Raw genomic sequence first — 17,759 nt, 5'->3', positions numbered from 1 at the left:
AGCCATTTTTACATCTTGAGCATCCTAAAAACAACACCAAATCTTTCAAAGTCTACTGAAAAAAATGCAAACATCTATTTATATTTCACACTAATCTAAACCAGTGCTTTCTTTCTATAAACTGGGACTTTGTTTATTGAGGGCCGTAGTATATACAATATATTGACAGAATGCAGTGTAAAGGAAACACGAGCAATATATTCCAAAACAATGTGAAGCAACATGGTGGACATGCTGTACTGAAAACACATTATGTAACACAAGGTTGGAGCATAATGTTTTATAGAAAATGTTTTCATGAAAAAGCTTTTGACTGCATTACACGACATCCAAACAAAATCATAATAAATTCTTGTTGGATTTCCTGATCTCGCTATAAAACCCTGGAACACAATAATAGCAACATCGCTAAGAGGGTAAATTGCTGTTGTACTTAGATTTCTTTCTAAAATTAAACAATCCCTATTGCATACTTCCAGAATTTGAAAATATCCCTTTTTCCTGAAGGCCATGAGGTGAATCAACTGTCCACCACTTAAGCCTTACCAACACTGCACTCTAAAACATTGACTGATTTCCACTGTGCACTTCACTTGTATCACTTGTGTAAGGTCAGCTTGTCTCATGCACCTGATGCCTTACATAAAATCTATTTCCTTCATACTTTAGGGGCTAATTTGGGTGGAAGTGCCATTTTCAAGCACTAGCAATTTGACAAGCTGGAAAAACAATCCCAGAGAGGTTGAAATGCTGCATCTGGTTTGTGTCATGACAAGTCGGCAATGCCTCTGCAGTTCTACAGGGAAGAATCAAGCACGGACATGTGCAACCGTAAATCTTTCGCGATAGTGGATGACACAATACATCCCTAATCAAAATATATTGCAGACACTGCTGCGCAAACATTACTTTTGGATAAGGTACACAGTTTGATCAGTGTGATATTGTATTAAAATGATTTAAGTAAGATGCATTAAAAAATTTCACAGAATTCTGATGATATAAAATACTTATTATCACAATTACTGATTAAAAGAGACAAACGCAAAACACATTTACTGATTTAAATCATGACAATAAGAAGATTTACATATAAGTTGGAAATGTTCCCCTTTCAATATTTTCATATATTTAATATCCATGGTAACATAAACTTGGTGACAGCCGCCTGTTTGAGTCTTATCTGATTTCTGGAAAAGCACAACCATGACAGCAGCAGGCAGCAGATGTGTGTGTGCAAGCATTGGGACACTCCAGTGCACAACTCCGGAGACTAAGTTACATTAATCATTAAAAAGCCTCTTGATGCTAAGGCAGGGTAGTCAAGGGAAATGTGCAGTCCCCACTCTTTTAGGTCCCATCATTGGACCCCGAGTCATTACGGGTAGAGCAGAACAGTAACTGACAGTGGTGCTGAAGTCCTGTGTGTGTGTGTGTGTGTGTGTGTGTGTGTGTGTGTGTGTGTGTGTGTGAGTGTGCACGTTCCCTGTAGAGAGTCCTACATTTGGACTGATGAGGTTAGAGAAGCCATTCCTCACCGGAGATTCCCTTTGTGTGTTTGCAGCTGGCTGATGTAAAGGGATGATGGTGGGATAAATAACAAGAGAGCGATATGATTGTTTGATTTCAGATATATCCAATGAGATGGGTCCTCTAAGGTTTGGACCACTGACCTTAAACCAGATGTGGATCAACATTATGTCATGTAGGGCCTCCTTAGTGAGAATACGTCTCAGAGAGAACTAATGTGAAAATCCCCCGACCACGGTTGTTTTCAGTCTCAGGAGCAGAGTTAAAATGTATGACACAATCAGCTTCAGATATCAGTAAGGCAAACTAGGTTACTATAATAACATTTAAAAAGATTAGTCTAACAATTCCCAGTGTGCAGCCTGAGTAGTATTGGGATTCAGTCTAAATCTCTCAGCAAGCGGGGGTTTGAGGGGTGAAACTCAGTTTGTTAACTCTGGAGATACACAGACATGTTACGTACTTGGTGTGTGCAGGTAAGAGTTGATGCGGTAAGAAAGATGTATAAAGATTGCATATTTCCTCTCTCATCTCCACTGATTGAAATAATCCAAAATACGGTTTGGGGATTCAGGGGCTATATGCAGGGGCCCGGTGCTACCATTTAAATTTGTGTGCCAAGTAATTATAAGCACAGTGCACCCTCTGGGTTACTTGGCAGAGAGCAACATTCCTGGGCCCTTCAGGTCAGCACCACTAATGACCAGCGGACCCAAAGGCTTCAAACCAATACTGGCCCAAAGCCTCTGTACTTCAAAGCAAATAAACGGAGGATCACTTCACCAAACAAATTGTTCCAGACCAGGCAAGAGGAGCACAAGGCTGGCTGGCTGTACTCTTTGCTCCATTGATACAAAAATAAAACCACAGGGGTTACATAGCGCTTTTTTTGCGGGACAGTGTTTAGGAAATGGGGTTTGTGTTGGAAGCTGTATGCATGGGAAGATATTTGTAATAAAAACTGGTGTGCATCATAAGAAGTGGAGAGAATTCTGAACATCTTTAGGTTACTACCTGTGCAGACATGAAGTGAGAAGCAGGGGCAACTTCCGGTTGTCCCTCAAGCCACGAAATCTTCAATGGGTTTTCACTCCGGCCACTTTCATTCTTCACTGCCAGCTCCTAGATATATAAATACAGCATAACCGTACATGTTGATGTCGTGGCGGGGTGGGAAATACTATGTTGTGGCTTCCATGAATAAGACAAGGTAAAAGATGCAACAATAAAGAACACACTGGATAATTGATAATTGTCTGGACTGTACGAGGACTTCAGTAACAAAATGGAATGTAACCACCCCAAATCAAGACTGGAATTTGAAGATAGACAGAGGCAACAGATGTGTCATAGATACCGAGCGACTGGCAGACATGTTGTATGGGTAAAACCACATGTTGTGGTCAGGAAGCAACAAAAAAAAAGTACATGTCAACAAACGGTCTGTGTATACAGACAGCGTGGAGCAACGAGTAAAGCCCTATTGCAAAGAAATAAATCCCTTGCAAGAACTTAACTTTCGAGGCTCCAGACTGCGACTAAATGGTTGCATATTGTGAATAAAATTTGAGACATTACAAGTTTTTTGATGCTAGGGACACAAACAAATATCAGTAATACAGCAAAAATGAGAGGAAATGTGAATTTACTCCGCAAGTCGATTTTACCATCCGCCCCTAAATTTTTGCTTGTGCTCCTCAAAGCTTAAGTTAGGGGCCGCTGTGCTCCTGGAGCGCTGAGTTGTACAGACATTTAGGAATCCGAGTCCAAGTGACTTTTTGCAAATGTGTGCATCAGATGAAATAAATACAAACTGTCAGAAGAAATGTTTGGTACTCACAGCTGCCCTCACAGTTGCAAACTCCACCACAGCGCTTCCTCTCTTCTTACTTGATATAATCACATTCAGAACATCTCCGTACTACAAATGAGCAAAGAAGGAAAGAGAGGAGCAGATAAAAGTACAGTAAATTCATATTTCTTTTCAGGTCTTTATATATTCTCATTGGGAATAGACTGAATGAAATTAAATCAATTGTCTATTATCCACTGTCACTAAACAGTGGTCAAAAATAAGTCCATCCATCCATCGGCCAGATCTGAGCCAAAAGCAAAGGCTTGGTAGTGCAGTGAAGAAAGAAGTTGACCTTTTAGAATTGACTATGAAAATGCAGCTTTGTGGGAAATGTGAATGTCTAGGAATGTACAGTAAAAGTTCCAGAGTAAACCAACTGTGACAAAAGAAACTCTTTTATGGGGGCGAGTACTGAACACAACATCCTCATACCCTTGAATAAAAGAAAACAATGAAGAGGTATTATTTTAAGCAGCACAAGGACACGAACGTAAACACAAGTCTTCAACGTACCCTAGTCGTTTTCCCACACACCAGTGACTATTTCTCTGACTTGAAACATTTACGGCAACTCATTACAGCTTGCCATGTCAAACAAAACTATTTTTTAATGAACTCCAAAAAAAGGCATTTCCACAGTCTTAACTCAAACACAGCCCTCCCACCTGATTTCCTATCCAGTGCATACCAAGGAGAATTTCAAACGCATTAAAGGCGTATCATGACGTCAGTGACACTTGCCCGATTCTCATTTCAGGCCGGCCTTTGCCCACAGATAGCTCATGAGAGGGAAGAAAGAATAGGGTGGTGCATGAGTTGCATGAGAAGAGCACATTTCCTCATAGCTCCCTTGGCACTGTTTAATCACCTGGTAAGAGGAGCACGAACAATGCCGTGCGTGTCTTTAAAAGGCAGAGCTCCAGACTGTGACTAAATGGTTGCATTTTGCAACTCAAATATGTAACATTGGAAGTGAATTTTTCATCTACTCGCGCAAGTATGTGTTCCGTATTTAGCATGGATGTCAATTATTACCATGAGAATATAAATAGTCTGTCTATGTTTACACATTTTGCCTGTCTCTTTGTCGGCAGATTTAATTTAATTATTATTTAATATGTTTTTGTTGCTGACAAACTTGTGCTCCACACGCCAATACACGATGAACGCATTTTAAAGTCAGTAAACTATAGATTGTATATGTGAAGGTCTGTTTTTGTTGAGGTAACTGATTCGATAAAAGAGTTTCAATCAATAAGTGGACATCTGCGTTGCTTCAATGTCTCTCATCAGTGACTTTTGCTAACTTTTGCTTTTGGTTTGTCAAAGCCCAACACTTTCATTTCTTTCCGTAAACATTTCTTATGAAAAGAGAAACCACCGTCCTGCCCCATCTTTCATGGAATTTGTTATCTGTCAATACCTTTTGTAGAAGTTTAAAAATGAACTCTTGACAGTAGCCTCCATTTGTCTCATCGTCTTTTTTACACTTCCACTTCAGCTAAAAAGAAAAAGGGAAAAAATGACATGTTAGTCAGGAATGAATTGTAGAATTTAAAAACAGGTGTGATGATAGCTCGTGATCAAGAGCTGTAGGGGATATGTACTGTCCATCCATGGTATTAAGGTGAAGCGTTTGAATTACAAAGCAATTCAAAATTTGATGTTAGTCTGAATGTTGTCTTACTCTCTGGAGAAATATTGTCCCTGTATTTTTTTATTCCATTGCATTCCAAATAACTGCATGATTCCTGCAATATTACATGATGTTGTTTTAGAGATTGGCCAACCTTTCTCTATAAAAGAGTAGCTTCAGCAAAAAGCTTGCAACATGGCCACAACAACCAGTATGAGTTCCCATGCCGCGCTGCTAAAAACAGCTCTTGTGCAACCTCTCTCCGATCAATCAAAAAAGGATTATGGCCCAGCAAATATCACACAAACATAAAACAGTATTATTAATGGCAAGCACAAAGTGTTGATTCTGATCCAGCTCCCTGCTTGCTGTCAAAGAAGAAACAGAATTTCTGGGAATTTGCATGTTTATGTAGCCTCTTTTAGCCACAATAATGGTGCAAGTGAAATGCTGAGTATTTGCTTGATGTGATGTCTAAGGTTTCAGCTGAAAAATCTCTTGATTCTAAATAAAATAAAATTGAGACATGACTTGGAATGTGAAATTAAAAATAAACACCACATTACAAAACATGGCATATCAGATGATATGTGGCCAGAGGAATGTTGCCCATCAATACAATTCATAATGTAAATAATAGAAATATAGAAATAAAGCTCAAAATGCCTGAAACACAATTTACTAATGCTTGGTGTCCCTGAACATGTCTCCTGACAATGTCTTCCAAGGGACTGTGTGACAAAAAAATAAAAAATAAAAAAATAAAAATGTTAAGGAATCTCCCACCTGCACTGGACAGCTGTTAAACTTTAAACCACATTTAATGTTTAAAAAATATTAGCTAACATCCCCAGTGTCCATTAACAACCTAGACCAGGGGTCTCAAACTTAACTTTGCTGCTGGAGGTAGAGTCTGGGTCAAGCAAAAAAAAAATGTTTCATGTATCTAAAAAAAAAAAAGGACAACTGATCCAATCTTCTCAATATTTGGTAACAATAATTCAGATTATGAAGGGCTTGTCCAGAACTTAGGCTTCTCTTGTCTACTCTTTGGTGCCAGAGACCTGGCCATGTTTCCTCCTTTCCAGCATGCCTTGTGGCACTTTTTTTGTAAAACATTGCTTAGTTATTGCTAAGTTATTGTGTTAGTGTAGGTTTTAACAGTTAACATACTGCAGGTGTTTATTATTCCTTACAGTAGTAGTTTCCCTATGTGTGGTTACATGTTGTGCTGTTATTTTTGTGTTTGCACTATCATTGTAGTTAGTGTTCCGTCTCGTGACGATGCTGTTCATTTCACTCTGAGTCAAGGTCACTCCAAGTTCAGTGTTGGATATGACTTGCTCTATTAAACAGCCCTCTCCTTTAATCAAACTGAAGTGCCTCTGACCACCTCAAGTTTACCACAATATATAAATGATATTAATATAAAATGCACAGAAATATGGTCCCAGGCCGCAAGTTTCAGACCCATGTTCAAGGCTACCGGGATTAAATATTATAAACCCTGTTGTGAAACGGCTCGAATGATCTTAAATGAATGTGAAATGTGTCTCTCTTCCCTTTCTCATCTCTGACTGCTACCTGCACAGATTTACCTTCAGTTTTGGGGTGATGTTGCTCCTGGAACACCTCTCTCCACCAAAGTCTGAAAAACAGGAAGAGAGATGAGTTGATGACGTTAAAGATAGAGAAACTGCTTTATTGATGCAGCCATGGATACGTGCATATGGATAGACATTTAATTTTGGCTGTCACACGGCGATTGCAACAAACTTGTGATCTACAGCGTGCCTCTTGAGAGGGAGTACTGCTCCAGACTTTGGGGGGCCTGACTGCGTGCAAGTTTAAGATGTGCTGACTATGCATGAGTAATTGCCCGGCCACAAAAAGAGGTCTAATCTTGAGCCAACACCCCCAACTTCCCTTACCTTCACATCCATAGCATTGATTTACTGAACTATTTTTCCCTTATGTCTCCAACATAGAAACACTGGGGGGTCATGCAAAAATATGATCATGAGGTCAGGTTTGATGTTTGAGTTGTGTGCGTGGGTGTGTGAGTGATGTTTGGCATTCCTATATAAACATGCCAAGATGTCTTGCTGCCAAGAAAATAAAAGTCCTCTATTCCTGCATGTTGCGGGCAAAATTTCCCATATACATTTAGTTATTGTGTTTTGTGTGACTAATATCTGGTAAACCACGGGCTGCCTGAAGAAAACTGACAGCTGGACTGACAGTTTGATTATAAAGGGTCACTCATATGAGAGGTAAAACAATGTTGCTACTGGGAACTCATGCAGGCAAGAAGGAACCTCATGGTGCTGTGCTGGTTAACCCGCAAACAAGCATGCGGGTTATAAATTGAAAATGGAAGTACTTCTCTGAGTGTAGTCGGAGTTCTGCTGTGTTTCTCTTTCTTTTTGGATCTGCTCCCTGATGAGCCTCTGTTCTTCTTCAAGTTGTCTGGAGCCCTCCTCCCTCAAACGAGCTATCTGGTGGAAAAAGACACACAATACAGAAATGTAAAAACTTGGAGTAGTGAGAAAATATTAATCTTCCGTCGTCATTTAACAACAGTATTTATGAATGTTTGTACCACAATTTTTCAAAAATTCCAAAGGAATGGAGAAAAATGCCACAATATAAGAACAAAAGTTGTTTTGCAGGTCCCTGTCATGTCCCCCAGATGTAAACAATCAAATCAGCTTTGCAATGTATCAAAACAAAAATATGGCTGAGAAGGCAAACACAAGATTTGCATGCACACCAAGATGTCAGGGCCTCTGAAAACACAAGTTACGTATATATGAGACTAAAAATAGAGCAGTGCCCCCTACTGGTGATACCTAGTGGTATCTTTTTACATAAGGCAAAAAGCCATTCATTCATTTATTTTCTACTTATCCTCACGAGGGTCGCGTGGATGCTGGTCTATCCCAGCTGTCTTCACCTGTCTTGGTCGCCAGCCAATCACAGAGCACATATAGACAAACAACCATTGACACCACACTCACATTCATACCTATGGACAATTTGGAGTCGCCAATTAACCTAGGATGCATATATTTGTAATGTGGGAGGAGTCCCCAGAGAAAACCCACATAAACCCACGGAGAACATGCAAACTCCACAAAGAGATGGCCAAGAGTGGAACTGAACTTGAGTCTCCAAGCTGTGAGGCCTGCGTGCTAACCACTCGTCAAAAATCCATATAACACCATATGCTAGGAATCAACCTCAAAACACGTATACCGGTTTCTTTTATCTCTGAATCTGAGCAAAGTCACATCATGCAGCATCACCTGGTGATGACATAGCTTTCACCTCCATAAAAATGGAGAACGTGACCAAAAAACAAAATAAATAGCACTTGGGTAAGCACCAGACTGATCTTTAATACGTATATTAAAATACCTTGTTACCTTGGGAAACGCCTGAGGTCTGGTCGTTAAGGCCTCTATATTCGCTCTGTTCTAGATACTTCTCTCACCTCTTCTTCGAGTGTTCTTGTGATTTGCACTTCATCTTGGGTTTGAGCCTCTGCTTGTCGTTCTCTTGCTTCAAGGTCTGTCAAGAGCCAATTGAAGGAAGGAAGTTAGATGGTTCTACACATAAACATAATAGAACATTCATATTACTTGAAGACAAATTGTGGGTAATTAACCCCACTCAAATCAGTCGTAAAGTTCAAGTAGGTTCTCAACATGGGGAACTCACCGAGCTTAATCTTCTTTCTTTTGTCATCAAGTTTGCGGTTTCGTTCCTCCGCTTGTTTTTTGGCAGCGCAAATCTTGTCATAGGCGGCCTAAAAACAGCATCATAAATGTCAGGATATGTGCATCAGCGCTCGTGTGTATATCATGATTTGTACAAGAGGTCACAGTGAACTTACCTTGGCAGCAGCATCGGTAAGCACCTCCAGAGCCTGGGACAACTGGTGAAAGAGCTCAGCTAGAGTAATGTGGAAAGAGAGGTAATGAGATGAAAAAAGGAGACCCACTAAATCTGTTAAGTAAAAAAAATGTTCAATTTGTCATTTTGATACATTCAATAACTTTTGAAAAAGACACTTTACAAGGCTGAGATTGATGTCCTAAAGATGCCAGAAAGTCACAACATCTTCAATGACTCAACCTAGCAATGATGCACAAGCCCCCATGTCTTCCATTAGAGCGCCTAGAGGGGCCAATGCCGCAATCATCACTACCACGCAATATTCCCCACCGCCTCAGTTGTCATCTGACACACACACCAAAGCATACAAGACCACAAGTGCTCCCTATCATGCAACCGCTGCACTGCTGCACTATACCAGCCAGGCTTAATTATTCTCTTATGGGAGGCCTGGTGAGCCGATATGGTTACTTCCAATGGGGATTGGCAAATTGAAACTAATAGGAGGCTCTGGGATCATACTGCCAGCAGAGCAGGTCAGGTTACCTACACTTAAATAATAAGATGGAATGAAATCCAACTGGGAGAGACGTGCCATGCCTTTGGGTCACCTCAAACTGTCACAATGTTAGAGTTTTAAGGGGGGGGGGCTGGAAGCGGGTGCCGTCTTTAATGAATAATCATGACCTAAAACTCACCTCCCAAACACATGCAACCTTCCCCAGAGAGGCTGCACATCCCAGACTGGCTGCAGTCTTGTGCTATTGGGACAAAGTCTGTCCATGTGTGGGTTCAAGTGCTGAGGCCCTCCAAACCGCTTCTTTTCCATTTCTGGGAAACCGACCCCCTGCTTTTACATTATCCCTCTCAAGCCCCAGCCCCACCAATTTCCCATTTTTTCCCCGCATGACATAATTAAGAGTTGTCTGAGCCATCCAAAAGCCACATATAAACCTCATATGAAAACCTGACTAGTTTTTTTCCAAGGTGTCTTTATGCCCTGATGACAAAGAAGGTATACAGAGATTTCCTTGTGTGATTATAGATTTGCTGGTTTGTGACAGGGTGCCAGACAGCTCCAAAAGCAAAGCAGGATGTAATTTGGCTGATTCTGTCTGGCTCAAAAATCAGAGCAAACGAAGATCCCACTCTACTTTGTAGAGTAAATCTTAATGGAGCTTTGTCGAAACAGGTTGGGTGTACTATTGTGTATTAACTGACACAAAGCCAAATCGGTACTTCTGAAATGGTGCCGTTTGTTATTTCATCCAAAAACAGATGAAACTGGAAGGTTGGCGCTTAGATCCTTGCTCCCTCCAACCACTGTTGTTGTGTCCCTTCACTCACATTGCCTCCAGTGCCAAAAAATGAATGTGAATGATATACGCCCTAAGCGCGTATATGTTTCCATCAGTCTATCCCTGGTCTGCTGTTATCACCACCAGTGTGTGACTGGGGAGTGAATGAATAATGGGTTCACTTCACTGTGAATAATACATTTTAAGACCTTTCAAAAAATTGTATTTCAGATATCATATTTTCATATAATTTTTAAGCTCTGTTATGTGACCTCCAGGTTCCAAAGAAGGGGTGTCAAACTCGAGCCGAGACACTACAGGTTTTCTTTTTCCAGCAGAGCAAAATTTTAATGATTAAGCCTCCTTTGGTTTGAGGGAAGGAGCTGTCAATTAAATCACCTGCTGGAGAAACTGGTTGGAAAGAAAACCTGTAATGTCTCGGCCATCCTTGGCATGAGTTTGACACCCCTGTTCTAAAGGAATGGGAAAAACAAACTCACCTGCTTTTGGGTTGTCTGGGTTCTTGTCCGGATGGCATGTCAGAGCTTTCTGTCGATAGGCTTTCTTGATCTAGAAGAAAAGACCCTTTAGAAAACTGTATCCACTTCTTGGGCACTATAAAATGTATTGATGCAATACATATTTGGCCAATATTGCCCAGTGATTGAGAAATACATGTCAGCCCCTGCTGCAAAATCTTAAAAGTATAATGCCCCTGCTTGTGATTAAAGAAGATGTAGTCAACAATGCAATTCCAATCGCATTATTAATGTAAGATATTTGTATGACACTCATATTTTGTTTACACAATTAGACAATATGTGGCGAATAGTGGTCTTATTTTGAAAGCCGGAAGTGTGTTGTGTGTGTTGAGAATGTGTCTCGATGGTTGGGCGTGCAGGAATAAACGTGCCCTTTGTTTTTTTAATTCTGAATCTGCATGTCATTAGGGGCATTGTACACACAGCAGTAGCGGCATGCTCTGCTAAACTAAACTAACCCAGCTAGCTTCCATTCACGCTCCGTAAGAGAGGAGTTTCCAAGCTTTTTCACTGCTGTTTTGACATGTTCAGTTCAGGAAGGGGTGGGTTAGTGTTTGTGAAAAGATTTTGCCACAATTGAGCAGTCTATCGGGGAAATACTTCCCCACACGAACATTCCTTCTCCTTATGATGACATCACTTCATTCACATTATGTCACTTTCCGTGAGATTCCGCGTTTAACAGCAAATTCCGTTTATATTGGCCAATTCTGCAAAATCCGACCGCGATTCTGGTAACGCGGAAATCATTGGACCCTACACTTCAGAGTGGAAACTGTTCAGGACAGAAAAGGAATAAACTATTCACTTTGGCACAGGTCTTGGCCATACAAAAGTACAATCCTAACCCCTGGCGCCCTTAAATGAATAAAATCATAGTCACACTGAAATAATGACAGGATTGGTTGCAGTTTGACATGGAAGCAACTGGGTGAAATTTGGTCCGTGGTTAAATAAAAATCAGGGACTGTATTCTTTGGATCAAATCAACACCTGAGCTGATCCTCTGTTTCATGTCCTTCTGACACATTAATGGATTGGAACCACTGCGGCACATTCCACAGTGTTTGAGTCTAACACACATAGGACAGACTGCCACAAGAACAACACCATTAATATAAAGGTTGGTAGCCCACTCTGGGTCCGTGTCTGGAATGTTAACGATTCATTGGTGATAGTAGCTTTAATTAGAGTAATATATAAAGCAGAGATACTGTATATAGGAACACAATGAAGTACCTTTCTATGCTAAGGTTCTGGCCCATAAGTGTTCACATTTCCCACACAGAATGTAATGCTAATCCACTGGGCTCAATCAGCCATACCACCGTCCTGCATGTTTTCACATATCCCCTTTAGCATAAACCAATCTCCTGCCAGTATGTTATAGGTCACAGAAAATGAAGCACATCTCATTAGTCCTTTCCAGAACACAACGTGCCCCCCTGGCATGTACATAGTTTTTCCCTGTGCCTTGTTGAGCTGACTTTACTTAGGTGAGGCTAAGAGGGACAAATAGAGCCTCGCTCTATTATTACACCTCCATTTTATTCTTGTATAGTTTATTGTTTAAACTATACAGGCTCAAGGCAAAGCCTTGAGAGACCAGTCATCATTAAGGAATATTTAGTCTTGATGCTTGGCAAACATAGCCGTCCTACAGTTCCAGACTGACACGCAAAGCTGAAGAATGGCGCCAAACACATATGCTTATTGTTGTGCGAGGTCGACTTGCCCCTTTAGCCTCCCTGTGCGTGTTTCTCCTTTTGCTCCTTATTGTAACTTTCTACAAATCTGAACTTGGAACAAGTTGTAAATTATTGCCTTTCAAATATTACTAGAAGCACATTTGGGTAAATACTTGGCCAAAGCACATACTTTTCATTAGATCAAACGGAACTTCACACAAAATTTTATAGTTTTTTTTTTTAGGGGGTGGACTCAAGCATTGGTCCTGTTTAATCATTGACTGATAGTTTTAACATAGCTTTTGTGTCCAGAAAGGTTCGTAACAATGTGTTGTCTGGATAATAGTGGGATTCATATGAAAATCTAAGCGCTATAAAACATGCATAAAAAGGTGAGGTGTTCTATGCTGCAGCAGCTGCACATAATTTATAGTAGCAGGGTTAAAAAGGCCAAATTTGAAAAATCCCCACGAAGGTCTTATGCAACTTGTGCTGCATCCACAACTCTGCTTGTCAAGTTCTTAACTTCTCTAAACTTGGCAGATATTCTTTATCTTACGTTAGGATTACAGTGTTCCCTCGTTTATTGCGGGGGATTGATTCCCAAAATAGCCAACAAGTGAAATCTTGTCTTCATTTGTTTACAACTATTGTATATGTTTTAAGGCTGTAAAAAACCCACAATACAATTCATACACTTTTCAGGCAATAACATTTTCTCACATTTTTTCACTGATTTAAACACTCTTTAAGTTCAAATGTCATTAGAATTTTAATTATCAATCTACAAGGTTGGACCCATTAATAAGCAACTCCCGTGTCTTCACTCCTCTGACCGTGTCTCATCTTCGCGCTGTTCGGCTGTAGTGTTTCTGTATCTTTGTTAAAGCATATTGCTACTGCCGTCATCTTCCTTATCCTACTCGTTGAATGAAGATTAATTTAGCCGGTTAGCTGCTTCTTCTTCTTCTTCCATTGTTTATTGGTGGTTAGCAAGCAGCTCAGACAGTTATCTAGTTTGCTAGCGGCACAAAGAAGATTGGACAGTTGTGGCTCTATATTTAGCCGGCTGTTGTCACCTGTGTGATCCTACTGTGCTCATACAGTCATGTAAATACATACAGAGACAATACACCCTCTATAATGGTAGCAGTAGTAAATACGTACAATAACAAACACACACACCGATAGAGCACCGACAGATCGTTCTAATACACCAAAAGGACGCGGAACACAATGCACACTTACACATTGTTAAAAAAGCCAGATTGCACTTTTAAAAAATCTGCAAAGCAATTGTAAAGTAAAGCAAAGTAATTGTGCAAAAAATGTGAATCACAATTTCCTTGCATAGAATTAAGATCATGATTCTCTGGGATATTTTTTTGGTTTGTAACGCAGCTAGATAAGAAATGCATGTTAGTGTGAATTGAGATTGCAATTTTTGTGAAGCCCTACTACTGTAATTAATTCAACATTTTACTTTGTTGAGAAAACCTACTCTATGTACATTGTTTTTCTGTCTCTCTTAGCATGACATGGCAGAACATTGAAGTAATTCACAATAGAAGAAGAAAAATGAATGCAGAGAAGGCCTGCAAATTTTAAAGCAGACAAACAGTAGCCTAATGGACTGGGCCTGGTGAAAAACAGACTCAGCGATGCCCCAAACCCAGCAGCCTGCTTGAGCCTCAAATGCATGTTCACATCTTGTCCTCATTAAAAGCGTCTTTGGCACCAATTACAGTTGACAAACTGGTCCTGGTAAATCCAGAACACACAGCCGGCAGGTCCCAGAGCCTGTGTAACTGATTAGCTGCCTGATCTGCCATGGCCCATCCTCCTTAATTATAATACTCTGTCGTTTACAGGACTTTATTAGCTGGAGGACAATATTAAAAGGCAGGAAGAACAAGGAGAAGGAAGGACAACGAAGGCAGGGTGAAGAAGAAAAATACAAAATGACAATCAATGCTGTTATCCCATTCAATTCAATTCAACAATGAAACTGGAATTTTGAGGCACTGATATAATTGCTATAAGGCTAAAGACAATTCACTCAGTCTAACCCACCTAAACATATACTGTATCAAATATCACAATAAGAATACTATTAAAATAACATTAAAAAGCAGCGGTGGCTTGGAGTGGTTTGCCGACAAAGGCGTCTTCGGCAATGGTGGAGAACGCTACGGCGATGGGAGCAGGGCCACATGAAAATAAAATAGAAGCTGTGAAGAATGCAAATCCCCTACTGTATGTCAACAAAATGGCTTTACACGCCACAAGAAAGCTCACATAAATATGCTCTGGGAAGACTCTTCCCGTCTTTGTGATAAATGACATGACTGATGGCAGTGGTCGAATAGCAGGCCAGACGACTGTCCATCTGTTGACATCCGTCTTCATCATATAATAGTTAAAACCCCCAAAGACTAAATGTTCTTCCCACAAAAATTTACCATCACTGACAGCAAATCAACAAACCTCAGAGAGCCACCCGACTGTGTTTTTTTTAATCATTCTGGCCCCATTATGCTATGACCACTAACTTCTTGCAGCATAATACTCTACAGAGGACAAGAGTTTGAACTTCAATTAAGAAATTGACTTCTTCCCTATTTTTGGTCGCAATTATGATTTCCCATCTAGCCTGTGGATTTTAGATATTGGATATGGAAAGAGAGAACGTCTGGAATTATAATGGTAAACCACTTTGGAATGTGAAATTATTTTCTTTATTCATAGCAGTGGTGTCATTAGACCTATGTTAGGAGGGCTGAAGCCTCCCTAAAATATTCCGAAGGCCCCGTAATTCATTTGTTGCTGTTTTCTTTCAAAAAAATATAATAATACATTTTAACCTTACAAAAAAGTGTCCATAAAATCAATGTACGGTGGTCAGAATATGTGTTTAAATAAAAAAATAAATTCTGTGACCTGTCATTATTGACTTAAATATGATCATAAATCTGTCAGTTTCCCTTCACTTTATACTTAAGGTGGCCACATGTCACTTGCTGACGCTGACACTATGAACACCAAAAGTATGTATGATTCTTGTTGATATATATCGGATCAATATCGGCACTGGCTGATATTCAAGGTTGCAACATCGACATTGTATCAGAAGTGATAAATTATTAGGACAACCCTACTAACTAGAAAAATATCCCATATATAAATAAGGAATCATACTTTGTAAAAATTCAGCAATCATGTCTGGAACCAATTAACTGGGATTACTGTATTCATCCATGCAGCGACTTACTTGCAAATGCAGCCATGTTATTAAAAATTCAGTACTTTGGGGTGCAGTGCTTTTTCCCCACTTACAGTTTTGCATTGTTGTTGTTAGCGCTGTACCTAAAAAAATAATAATAATTTCGCAGTCTTTGTTAGCTGAATGTGAAATGTTGTGCTCATATGCTACGTTCACTTATATCACCTGTGGGTTGTAAGCCTCTTCTGTCCTTAAAGACTAGTGTGAGTCCTCTGCTTCATCCGAGTAAATAAGAGTAAAACTAGTACAGCGTCGCCACCTAGTGTTTGTTTTAGATTCCGCATGTGAAACAGTGTTTGGTAATGCCTCGTTGTTGGATTGCATTGTCGTGTAGACTTAACTCCCCTTATTCTTACAAGATGGATAGTTGTCACGTAAACGACAATGTATTGTTAAATGTGCGAACTCGACAAAGAATGTCGAGTACAGTCCCTACTATGATGAATCCCATTTATTTTATATAAATTTTATAGCTGTTTACAACCACGCTGCCATAGCAGCATACTTTTTTACAAGAATTGTTCCGCCTGGTAAACAAATAAATCATCTACTAATAACTACAAGAGATATCGTTTATATCCCAGTAACATGCAAGTAGCCGGTTTGCTAGCATACACAATAACGTACCTCCTTCGTTGTAGCAGTGATTTCAATTCCAAGCAAACCATAAAGGTCCATCTGCAGGATTTCCTTTGCCTTCCCAGACATTTCTGCTCACAGTAACGTTCAATACTTACACCAAAATATCAGTAACAACAGTAGAAACAAAGCACTGTTGGACAACTGCTAATGTTTGTTTTGGTTGGCGCCATGAATTTGACGTAACCGACCTTTCAACTCTGACTCGCAGTGCACCCTGGGAACTTGAGTTTTAGTGGCGCTGCTTCGTTTTGACGTTGTTTCCGAGCATACACTTGCTAATACACGCTCAGGCATGAGTATCTGTGTCTAAACTGGTGTCTCATACTGTTTATGCATTTCAGAGATATAAAAACAGAATTAATAGCACTGTGGGGCGTGGAGGGTGAACATGATGAGCCATTAAGTGGATTTTTTTTTTCTGGTGGTAAAATTGTAAACTTGTAATCGAGCTCACCCTGATGGTGGTTGATGGCTCTCTGGGGGACAAATCTTTTTACAGTATTTTTTATTTGAATTCAGTTTTTGTTGTTCAATATTCAGATTGAAATATCAACATCAGCATACAGCTCTTGCCTTAAACTACTGTAAAGCAATGTACTATAACCAATTATTATTATTATTTCTACTATCACATGCATTTTTTGTGAGATGTAGTAACAATATAGTGTATTCTAGTTCCATATTTTGTACAGTATATGGAAACTTTCATTTTAAGGTTGTACATTTTAAGAGTGGTCGCATTCTTCCAAAAATATTTAGCAATATTGATATAAAGAATCTGAAATGTCACAGGCCAAAATGATCCACTATTGCAACATTTCCAGTCAGCAGAGGAATTCACATGATCTGAATCAGCAAACATGTCCTGACTGAGGCTGGAGGAGCTCTTTCCTTTTCTTAAAGTTGCTTGGCAAACAAAAGATCACGAGGAAGATCCATTCACAGAATGAAGTGAAATGTCTCCATTGTGTGTTGAACTGACTTTACTCACAATGTGACATCATTTATGATCACCTATCTTTGCTTCTACCTGTTATAAATATAGATAACCGTGCATCCTATTAACTTTGAGATTAGACACATCATTATTACCAGGAGTATAATAATACGGTTGGGATGATTTTTGTTGACTTAAGGTCACGCCGAAGTGTACCTAGCTGTTTATTCTGTGGAAGTTCTATACTTAAGTCTATCATCAAATGTACATAAGGCGGAACAGTTGTCTCAGCTAAAGATTGAACTATTAATGATGTTTGCCGATATAAAACAATGCACAGGCTTGAATTGCACCATTTTGTATACTTTGGTGCCGTATTTGTGCTCTTTCACACAGTGGCCTCTTGTTCATCGAGATGAGTAAGTTATTTCATAATGATAACAATTGC

At 39.7% G+C, this 17,759-nt stretch overlaps 1 protein-coding gene across 1 annotated transcript in view; it reads right to left on the bottom strand.

Annotated features, from left to right (window-relative positions):
- dnajc17 (DnaJ (Hsp40) homolog, subfamily C, member 17) overlaps positions 1-16,574 on the bottom strand; it is a 28,272-nt gene extending 11,698 nt beyond the window's left edge. The window contains exons 1-10 of the mRNA XM_058091059.2: positions 16,360-16,574; positions 10,720-10,789; positions 8,920-8,978; positions 8,745-8,832; positions 8,518-8,594; positions 7,405-7,519; positions 6,620-6,669; positions 4,809-4,886; positions 3,371-3,451; positions 2,545-2,652 (exon numbers count right to left, since the gene is read on the bottom strand). Of these exons, the coding sequence (XP_057947042.1) occupies positions 2,545-2,652; positions 3,371-3,451; positions 4,809-4,886; positions 6,620-6,669; positions 7,405-7,519; positions 8,518-8,594; positions 8,745-8,832; positions 8,920-8,978; positions 10,720-10,789; positions 16,360-16,440 (807 nt within the window). The 5' untranslated portion in view covers positions 16,441-16,574. The remainder of the gene's footprint in view (positions 1-2,544; positions 2,653-3,370; positions 3,452-4,808; positions 4,887-6,619; positions 6,670-7,404; positions 7,520-8,517; positions 8,595-8,744; positions 8,833-8,919; positions 8,979-10,719; positions 10,790-16,359) is intronic.
- Between the last annotated feature and the right edge of the window lie 1,185 nt (positions 16,575-17,759).

The sequence above is a fragment of the Doryrhamphus excisus genome, linkage group LG14, assembly GCF_037039965.1.
Source record: "Doryrhamphus excisus strain RoL-2023G ecotype Guam linkage group LG14, RoL_Dexc_Guam_v1.1, whole genome shotgun sequence".
NCBI classification, from domain to species: domain Eukaryota; kingdom Metazoa; phylum Chordata; class Actinopteri; order Syngnathiformes; family Syngnathidae; genus Doryrhamphus; species Doryrhamphus excisus.
The sequence above is the reverse complement of the archived record's forward strand: the minus strand, read 5'-3'. Positions and strand labels throughout refer to the sequence as shown.